The following is a 10,881-nucleotide window of genomic DNA, read 5'->3' as shown; positions in this document are numbered from 1 at the left end:
GCAAACCGTCTTCAGGGCACTAACACCAAGATACAAAAAACAATTAACAATTATAATACAATAAATTAAACATTATTTCGAACATTTTACATACATTATTTTACACGTCTGCGCTTTTTGACGTGGAGATTGTTACTGAGGTTGTTTGACTGTTTAAGAGGTGTCTGTACAAGTGAGCGCAATTTTCTGTGTCTGTCTTGTAGTTTAGTCGTTTGTAGGTTGGTGTGTTAATTATGTGTAGCATTTCCAATGTGTGTCGCTTGTTATAGTGTTGTTCTTGTTGTAAGATTGTTGTTTCATCAAAATTTGGTGTGTGGTTGCTTCTTATACAATGGGTCATAAGTGCTGTTTTCTGTATATTATTTTGATGTCTTAGTTTGAAGTCCGATTTATGTTGACTAATCCTTGTTTTTAGCTTCGATTTTGTTGTACCTATGTAGACACTATTGCACTTGTTGTTGTTATCCCCGCCACATGGTATTTGGTAAACGACGTTGCTTTTTTCGATCATCGGGATTTTCGACTTTATCTTGTTGAAGAATTTTTGTAATGTATTCGTCGGTTTGTGTGCTACTTTTATATCTTGTTTGTTATAACAGTCTGAGTTTGTGAGGCGTTCTGATAGTCGTGGTACATATATTAGTGATTTGTATATTTTAGCAGGTTCTGTTGGCTTTTTTCTTTCGATTTGTCGTCTTTTTAATAATGTTTTGATTATATTTGGGGGGAAGTCATTTTTGGTCAAAAGTTCTTTGATTTCATGTTCAATTTCTTTGTGGTATATTGTGTCCGATATTTTCATCATTCTATTCATACAGCCTAGTGCTGTATTGATTATCATACTCTTTGGGTGGTTTGAATTGAAGTTGAGTATTCGTCCGGAGGCTATGGGTTTCCTATACCACTTTATTTTGAGTGTGTTGTCCATTCTGCTTACAATAGAGTCTAAAAATGGTAATTTCCCGTCCTTTTCTAATTCCATTGTAAATTTTATCTGTTTGTGGAAGGAATTCAATTCTTTTAGAATATTTTCCACGTCTATTTTGTTCGTTATGGCAAAAAGGTCATCTACATATTTGGTCAAGAGTCTTGGTTTAATTTTTAATTTATCTGTAATCTTGTCCAACAGTTCCTCCATTAATATATCTGCGATTACTGGGGAAGCCGGTGATCCCATTGGCATTCCCTTAAGTTGTGTGTATATTTTGTCTTCGTATTTGAAATATCTGTTTTCCTGTATGCAAAATCTAACTATGTCCATAAATAGTTGTTTCGGTATATTCGTGTGCTCTTCTAATTTGGTCCATTTTTGTCTTATTGTGTCAAGTGCTAATTCTATTGGTATGCTGGGAAATAAGGATACTACGTCAAAAGATACTAATGTTTCCTCTTCTCTAATCTGGGAGTTGTTGACTCTGTCTTTAAAATCTACCGCGTTCTTGATGTTGTACCTAGAGTCCATTGTCAGATTTTTTAATATTTGTATTATATATTTGCACAGCCCGTAAGATGGAGATCCTATGGAAGAACATATTGGTCTCAGTGGAGTTCCTTCCTTGTGTATTTTTGGTAGTCCATATATCCTCGGAGGTACCGCTGTTGTTGTAGTCATCTTATTTCTTTCGTCCTTTGAAATAAGACCCATCTTGAATAATTGTGCTACGAAGGTGTTATTCTTTGTCTGTAGTCTTGATGTCGGATCCAGTCTCAATGTTCTATACGCGCATAAGTCGTCTAAAATATTTGTCATTTTATTTTTATATTCATCCTCATCCATTGCTACGGTTTTGTTGCCCTTATCCGACGATAGAATTTTAATATTTATATTTTCTTTCAGTAATTTTCGTGTCTGTTCCACTGTGTCCAGTATTGCTCGATCCCTACTGTTTTGGTTGTTCTTGGTTTTATGCTCTTTGACTAACAAAGAGAATTTTGTGCGCGCCGACTCTTGTGTTTCCTTTTCTTTTATTGTTTGCACTAGCTCCTCACCGTCTGCGATGTATTTCAAGAGAGGAAAATCTCTCTTGCTGATTGGGAGAGCGAACTTCGGCCCTTTTGCGAGTAACGCTACGACGTTTGGCGGGAATTCTATTTTTGTTTTGTTTACAAACCACTCTCTTTGCGTGTTGTTATCCGCTAAGGCTAGGTTCCGTTGATCTCGTAACTTATCGTGTTTCGTTTCTTGTCTTTTCTTGAGTGTTGTTGTTATTTTGTTTTCTATATTTCTCTCGCTCTCAAAAAACGCTTTTGCGTCATCTGTGGTCATCAGTTGTTCTATGTTTGTTTTTGCTTTTTGCATATGTTTTGTTTGTTCTTGTAATAGGTTGTGTTTGTGTTTTATAAGTAAGTTTAATATTTTGGTATGGTAAAAATGTGTGTGTCTAGTCAATGTTCTTGTTATGTCAGGGTGGGTTTTATTGTCAGTGGTCAGTATGGTCAAATGCTGTGTCAAGTTTTTGATGAAGTTAGGTATTAAATTTGATTTTCTACATTTTAACAAAAATTTTAAACTAGATTTAAGTTTAGTTAATTTTACCAGTGTTAGTTGGAATTTATTAATTGTTCTTTTCGAATCCTTGTATTTAGTTTTTATTTTTGCGTAGCTCATGTTGGTTGCTGTGCATACGGCGTGCCTTCCGTTGATATTTATTGATGGCTCTGGCGACCTTTCCATATTTCAATATTTATTTGTTGGCTGGCTCGAGGTCCGTGTTTGTTAAAACAAACAATGAAAAACAATTTTATTCAATTCTCTTCCGATATATTTCGGTTGCACATCGGCAAACCGTCTTCAGGGCACTAACACCAAGATACAAAAAACAATTAACAATTATAATACAATAAATTAAACATTATTTCGAACATTTTACATACATTATTTTACACGTCTGCGCTTTTTGACGTGGAGATTGTTACTGAGGTTGTTTGACTGTTTAAGAGGTGTCTGTACAAGTGAGCGCAATTTTCTGTGTCTGTCTTGTAGTTTAGTCGTTTGTAGGTTGGTGTGTTAATTATGTGTAGCATTTCCAATGTGTGTCGCTTGTTATAGTGTTGTTCTTGTTGTAAGATTGTTGTTTCATCAAAATTTGGTGTGTGGTTGCTTCTTATACAATGGGTCATAAGTGCTGTTTTCTGTATATTATTTTGATGTCTTAGTTTGAAGTCCGATTTATGTTGACTAATCCTTGTTTTTAGCTTCGATTTTGTTGTACCTATGTAGACACTATTGCACTTGTTGTTGTTATCCCCGCCACATGGTATTTGGTAAACGACGTTGCTTTTTTCGATCATCGGGATTTTCGACTTTATCTTGTTGAAGAATTTTTGTAATGTATTCGTCGGTTTGTGTGCTACTTTTATATCTTGTTTGTTATAACAGTCTGAGTTTGTGAGGCGTTCTGATAGTCGTGGTACATATATTAGTGATTTGTATATTTTAGCAGGTTCTGTTGGCTTTTTTCTTTCGATTTGTCGTCTTTTTAATAATGTTTTGATTATATTTGGGGGGAAGTCATTTTTGGTCAAAAGTTCTTTGATTTCATGTTCAATTTCTTTGTGGTATATTGTGTCCGATATTTTCATCATTCTATTCATACAGCCTAGTGCTGTATTGATTATCATACTCTTTGGGTGGTTTGAATTGAAGTTGAGTATTCGTCCGGAGGCTATGGGTTTCCTATACCACTTTATTTTGAGTGTGTTGTCCATTCTGCTTACAATAGAGTCTAAAAATGGTAATTTCCCGTCCTTTTCTAATTCCATTGTAAATTTTATCTGTTTGTGGAAGGAATTCAATTCTTTTAGAATATTTTCCACGTCTATTTTGTTCGTTATGGCAAAAAGGTCATCTACATATTTGGTCAAGAGTCTTGGTTTAATTTTTAATTTATCTGTAATCTTGTCCAACAGTTCCTCCATTAATATATCTGCGATTACTGGGGAAGCCGGTGATCCCATTGGCATTCCCTTAAGTTGTGTGTATATTTTGTCTTCGTATTTGAAATATCTGTTTTCCTGTATGCAAAATCTAACTATGTCCATAAATAGTTGTTTCGGTATATTCGTGTGCTCTTCTAATTTGGTCCATTTTTGTCTTATTGTGTCAAGTGCTAATTCTATTGGTATGCTGGGAAATAAGGATACTACGTCAAAAGATACTAATGTTTCCTCTTCTCTAATCTGGGAGTTGTTGACTCTGTCTTTAAAATCTACCGCGTTCTTGATGTTGTACCTAGAGTCCATTGTCAGATTTTTTAATATTTGTATTATATATTTGCACAGCCCGTAAGATGGAGATCCTATGGAAGAACATATTGGTCTCAGTGGAGTTCCTTCCTTGTGTATTTTTGGTAGTCCATATATCCTCGGAGGTACCGCTGTTGTTGTAGTCATCTTATTTCTTTCGTCCTTTGAAATAAGACCCATCTTGAATAATTGTGCTACGAAGGTGTTATTCTTTGTCTGTAGTCTTGATGTCGGATCCAGTCTCAATGTTCTATACGCGCATAAGTCGTCTAAAATATTTGTCATTTTATTTTTATATTCATCCTCATCCATTGCTACGGTTTTGTTGCCCTTATCCGACGATAGAATTTTAATATTTATATTTTCTTTCAGTAATTTTCGTGTCTGTTCCACTGTGTCCAGTATTGCTCGATCCCTACTGTTTTGGTTGTTCTTGGTTTTATGCTCTTTGACTAACAAAGAGAATTTTGTGCGCGCCGACTCTTGTGTTTCCTTTTCTTTTATTGTTTGCACTAGCTCCTCACCGTCTGCGATGTATTTCAAGAGAGGAAAATCTCTCTTGCTGATTGGGAGAGCGAACTTCGGCCCTTTTGCGAGTAACGCTACGACGTTTGGCGTTTGAGAGCGAGAGAAATATAGAAAACAAAATAACAACAACACTCAAGAAAAGACAAGAAACGAAACACGATAAGTTACGAGATCAACGGAACCTAGCCTTAGCGGATAACAACACGCAAAGAGAGTGGTTTGTAAACAAAACAAAAATAGAATTCCCGCCAAACGTCGTAGCGTTACTCGCAAAAGGGCCGAAGTTCGCTCTCCCAATCAGCAAGAGAGATTTTCCTCTCTTGAAATACATCGCAGACGGTGAGGAGCTAGTGCAAACAATAAAAGAAAAGGAAACACAAGAGTCGGCGCGCACAAAATTCTCTTTGTTAGTCAAAGAGCATAAAACCAAGAACAACCAAAACAGTAGGGATCGAGCAATACTGGACACAGTGGAACAGACACGAAAATTACTGAAAGAAAATATAAATATTAAAATTCTATCGTCGGATAAGGGCAACAAAACCGTAGCAATGGATGAGGATGAATATAAAAATAAAATGACAAATATTTTAGACGACTTATGCGCGTATAGAACATTGAGACTGGATCCGACATCAAGACTACAGACAAAGAATAACACCTTCGTAGCACAATTATTCAAGATGGGTCTTATTTCAAAGGACGAAAGAAATAAGATGACTACAACAACAGCGGTACCTCCGAGGATATATGGACTACCAAAAATACACAAGGAAGGAACTCCACTGAGACCAATATGTTCTTCCATAGGATCTCCATCTTACGGGCTGTGCAAATATATAATACAAATATTAAAAAATCTGACAATGGACTCTAGGTACAACATCAAGAACGCGGTAGATTTTAAAGACAGAGTCAACAACTCCCAGATTAGAGAAGAGGAAACATTAGTATCTTTTGACGTAGTATCCTTATTTCCCAGCATACCAATAGAATTAGCACTTGACACAATAAGACAAAAATGGACCAAATTAGAAGAGCACACGAATATACCGAAACAACTATTTATGGACATAGTTAGATTTTGCATACAGGAAAACAGATATTTCAAATACGAAGACAAAATATACACACAACTTAAGGGAATGCCAATGGGATCACCGGCTTCCCCAGTAATCGCAGATATATTAATGGAGGAACTGTTGGACAAGATTACAGATAAATTAAAAATTAAACCAAGACTCTTGACCAAATATGTAGATGACCTTTTTGCCATAACGAACAAAATAGACGTGGAAAATATTCTAAAAGAATTGAATTCCTTCCACAAACAGATAAAATTTACAATGGAATTAGAAAAGGACGGGAAATTACCATTTTTAGACTCTATTGTAAGCAGAATGGACAACACACTCAAAATAAAGTGGTATAGGAAACCCATAGCCTCCGGACGAATACTCAACTTCAATTCAAACCACCCAAAGAGTATGATAATCAATACAGCACTAGGCTGTATGAATAGAATGATGAAAATATCGGACACAATATACCACAAAGAAATTGAACATGAAATCAAAGAACTTTTGACCAAAAATGACTTCCCCCCAAATATAATCAAAACATTATTAAAAAGACGACAAATCGAAAGAAAAAAGCCAACAGAACCTGCTAAAATATACAAATCACTAATATATGTACCACGACTATCAGAACGCCTCACAAACTCAGACTGTTATAACAAACAAGATATAAAAGTAGCACACAAACCGACGAATACATTACAAAAATTCTTCAACAAGATAAAGTCGAAAATCCCGATGATCGAAAAAAGCAACGTCGTTTACCAAATACCATGTGGCGGGGATAACAACAACAAGTGCAATAGTGTCTACATAGGTACAACAAAATCGAAGCTAAAAACAAGGATTAGTCAACATAAATCGGACTTCAAACTAAGACATCAAAATAATATACAGAAAACAGCACTTATGACCCATTGTATAAGAAGCAACCACACACCAAATTTTGATGAAACAACAATCTTACAACAAGAACAACACTATAACAAGCGACACACATTGGAAATGCTACACATAATTAACACACCAACCTACAAACGACTAAACTACAAGACAGACACAGAAAATTGCGCTCACTTGTACAGACACCTCTTAAACAGTCAAACAACCTCAGTAACAATCTCCACGTCAAAAAGCGCAGACGTGTAAAATAATGTATGTAAAATGTTCGAAATAATGTTTAATTTATTGTATTATAATTGTTAATTGTTTTTTGTATCTTGGTGTTAGTGCCCTGAAGACGGTTTGCCGATGTGCAACCGAAATATATCGGAAGAGAATTGAATAAAATTGTTTTTCATTGTTTGTTTTAACAAACACGGACCTCGAGCCAGCCAACAAATAAATATTGAAATATGGAAAGGTCGCCAGAGCCATCAATAAATATCAACGGAAGGCACGCCGTATGCACAGCAACCAACATGAGCTACGCAAAAATAAAAACTAAATACAAGGATTCGAAAAGAACAATTAATAAATTCCAACTAACACTGGTAAAATTAACTAAACTTAAATCTAGTTTAAAATTTTTGTTAAAATGTAGAAAATCAAATTTAATACCTAACTTCATCAAAAACTTGACACAGCATTTGACCATACTGACCACTGACAATAAAACCCACCCTGACATAACAAGAACATTGACTAGACACACACATTTTTACCATACCAAAATATTAAACTTACTTATAAAACACAAACACAACCTATTACAAGAACAAACAAAACATATGCAAAAAGCAAAAACAAACATAGAACAACTGATGACCACAGATGACGCAAAAGCGTTTTTTGAGAGCGAGAGAAATATAGAAAACAAAATAACAACAACACTCAAGAAAAGACAAGAAACGAAACACGATAAGTTACGAGATCAACGGAACCTAGCCTTAGCGGATAACAACACGCAAAGAGAGTGGTTTGTAAACAAAACAAAAATAGAATTCCCGCCAAACGTCGTAGCGTTACTCGCAAAAGGGCCGAAGTTCGCTCTCCCAATCAGCAAGAGAGATTTTCCTCTCTTGAAATACATCGCAGACGGTGAGGAGCTAGTGCAAACAATAAAAGAAAAGGAAACACAAGAGTCGGCGCGCACAAAATTCTCTTTGTTAGTCAAAGAGCATAAAACCAAGAACAACCAAAACAGTAGGGATCGAGCAATACTGGACACAGTGGAACAGACACGAAAATTACTGAAAGAAAATATAAATATTAAAATTCTATCGTCGGATAAGGGCAACAAAACCGTAGCAATGGATGAGGATGAATATAAAAATAAAATGACAAATATTTTAGACGACTTATGCGCGTATAGAACATTGAGACTGGATCCGACATCAAGACTACAGACAAAGAATAACACCTTCGTAGCACAATTATTCAAGATGGGTCTTATTTCAAAGGACGAAAGAAATAAGATGACTACAACAACAGCGGTACCTCCGAGGATATATGGACTACCAAAAATACACAAGGAAGGAACTCCACTGAGACCAATATGTTCTTCCATAGGATCTCCATCTTACGGGCTGTGCAAATATATAATACAAATATTAAAAAATCTGACAATGGACTCTAGGTACAACATCAAGAACGCGGTAGATTTTAAAGACAGAGTCAACAACTCCCAGATTAGAGAAGAGGAAACATTAGTATCTTTTGACGTAGTATCCTTATTTCCCAGCATACCAATAGAATTAGCACTTGACACAATAAGACAAAAATGGACCAAATTAGAAGAGCACACGAATATACCGAAACAACTATTTATGGACATAGTTAGATTTTGCATACAGGAAAACAGATATTTCAAATACGAAGACAAAATATACACACAACTTAAGGGAATGCCAATGGGATCACCGGCTTCCCCAGTAATCGCAGATATATTAATGGAGGAACTGTTGGACAAGATTACAGATAAATTAAAAATTAAACCAAGACTCTTGACCAAATATGTAGATGACCTTTTTGCCATAACGAACAAAATAGACGTGGAAAATATTCTAAAAGAATTGAATTCCTTCCACAAACAGATAAAATTTACAATGGAATTAGAAAAGGACGGGAAATTACCATTTTTAGACTCTATTGTAAGCAGAATGGACAACACACTCAAAATAAAGTGGTATAGGAAACCCATAGCCTCCGGACGAATACTCAACTTCAATTCAAACCACCCAAAGAGTATGATAATCAATACAGCACTAGGCTGTATGAATAGAATGATGAAAATATCGGACACAATATACCACAAAGAAATTGAACATGAAATCAAAGAACTTTTGACCAAAAATGACTTCCCCCCAAATATAATCAAAACATTATTAAAAAGACGACAAATCGAAAGAAAAAAGCCAACAGAACCTGCTAAAATATACAAATCACTAATATATGTACCACGACTATCAGAACGCCTCACAAACTCAGACTGTTATAACAAACAAGATATAAAAGTAGCACACAAACCGACGAATACATTACAAAAATTCTTCAACAAGATAAAGTCGAAAATCCCGATGATCGAAAAAAGCAACGTCGTTTACCAAATACCATGTGGCGGGGATAACAACAACAAGTGCAATAGTGTCTACATAGGTACAACAAAATCGAAGCTAAAAACAAGGATTAGTCAACATAAATCGGACTTCAAACTAAGACATCAAAATAATATACAGAAAACAGCACTTATGACCCATTGTATAAGAAGCAACCACACACCAAATTTTGATGAAACAACAATCTTACAACAAGAACAACACTATAACAAGCGACACACATTGGAAATGCTACACATAATTAACACACCAACCTACAAACGACTAAACTACAAGACAGACACAGAAAATTGCGCTCACTTGTACAGACACCTCTTAAACAGTCAAACAACCTCAGTAACAATCTCCACGTCAAAAAGCGCAGACGTGTAAAATAATGTATGTAAAATGTTCGAAATAATGTTTAATTTATTGTATTATAATTGTTAATTGTTTTTTGTATCTTGGTGTTAGTGCCCTGAAGACGGTTTGCCGATGTGCAACCGAAATATATCGGAAGAGAATTGAATAAAATTGTTTTTCATTGTTTGTTTTAACAAACACGGACCTCGAGCCAGCCAACAAATAAATATTGAAATATTTATTTTTTGTAGGCCTTACAACTAGTTCACTAAACGGTTCCACAATACCCGGTTTTGCAAGTTCAACTAGTCTAGCAATGGACTTTGACAACTCATCCAGCTTACGGATAAATCGTCCTGGCTTTTAGCCGTTTTTATTATTTGTCTTTATAGCACTATATATAAGTGTTTTAAAGAATGATTCTATAGGCCCATTACTGGGTCTTTTATTGGATTTCTCAATAAAATTACGTATAATATTGGTCCAAAAAGTTGCGTGAACAAGGTATTTATTTAAAATTAGATCCAGCATTTCTGGACTTAAATAAATATAAATGGACCTTTTTCGGCAATGGGCAGAAAAGTTGGATCATCGACAACTTCCTTACTTTCTCCCAATTTTATACTGTCTATCAAATAAAATGTGGATGGCTCTTTACAATATTTAGTAAAATAATAAATGGCATCATCCACAATATTATTAACATATGGAAAAAGAAGAATGATTGCAATATTTCGTAACAATTTTTGTAATTCTCCAATATTATTTATGGAATTTGCACAACCCAAGGAATTTCTTAAAAATGAATTGAGATCAATATTGTCCAAACCAACTGCTTCATATATGTTGAGACACATAATTTTGCTGTAGTGGCTCGTACAAAATTGAACGCATACTTTTGGAAATGTGCGATTTAAATTATACAAAAAACTAAAACAAATATCATTGTACGTTGCAAGATCAATGCTGTTATATTCTTTTAAGCAAAACTAACATCAGTAATTATTCTTTGGCAAATAAGCCATTTTAAATTTATTTTTTTATCAGAACTCCCGCAGCTCACATAAAAATCTGCCTATTTCTGACGATTTATGATTGGAGAGAATCGCAGGAGACAGGAAAAACGATTC

General features: G+C 35.0%; 1 protein-coding gene and 1 long non-coding RNA gene across 2 annotated transcripts; one reads left to right on the top strand and one right to left on the bottom strand.

Annotated features, from left to right (window-relative positions):
• Positions 1-1,083: 1,083 nt before the first annotated feature.
• LOC138911107 (uncharacterized) lies at positions 1,084-4,826 on the bottom strand. Its single transcript, XR_011416429.1, has 2 exons — positions 2,875-4,826; positions 1,084-2,799 (listed from the first exon to the last, which is right to left on the bottom strand). It is a non-coding gene; the product is annotated as an uncharacterized lncRNA (long non-coding RNA).
• A 476-nt stretch (positions 4,827-5,302) lies between these two features.
• On the top strand, positions 5,303-9,982 carry LOC138911105 (uncharacterized). The gene is made up of 2 exons (XM_070208336.1): positions 5,303-7,007; positions 7,083-9,982. Exon 2 carries the CDS (start codon positions 7,208-7,210, stop codon positions 9,779-9,781), a length of 2,574 nt encoding a protein of 857 aa, XP_070064437.1. The 5' UTR covers positions 5,303-7,007; positions 7,083-7,207; the 3' UTR covers positions 9,782-9,982.
• Positions 9,983-10,881: the final 899 nt, after the last annotated feature.

Source organism: Drosophila virilis, chromosome 3 (assembly GCF_030788295.1).
Source record: "Drosophila virilis strain 15010-1051.87 chromosome 3, Dvir_AGI_RSII-ME, whole genome shotgun sequence".
In the NCBI taxonomy this organism is placed as follows: Eukaryota; Metazoa; Arthropoda; class Insecta; order Diptera; family Drosophilidae; genus Drosophila; species Drosophila virilis.
The sequence above is the reverse complement of the archived record's forward strand: the minus strand, read 5'-3'. Positions and strand labels throughout refer to the sequence as shown.

What these genes read in the sequence shown, in the direction of transcription:
- LOC138911105 (XM_070208336.1), top strand. Translation starts at nt 7,208, where the DNA reads ATGGAAAGGTCGCCAGAGCCATCAATAAATATCAACGGAAGGCACGCC.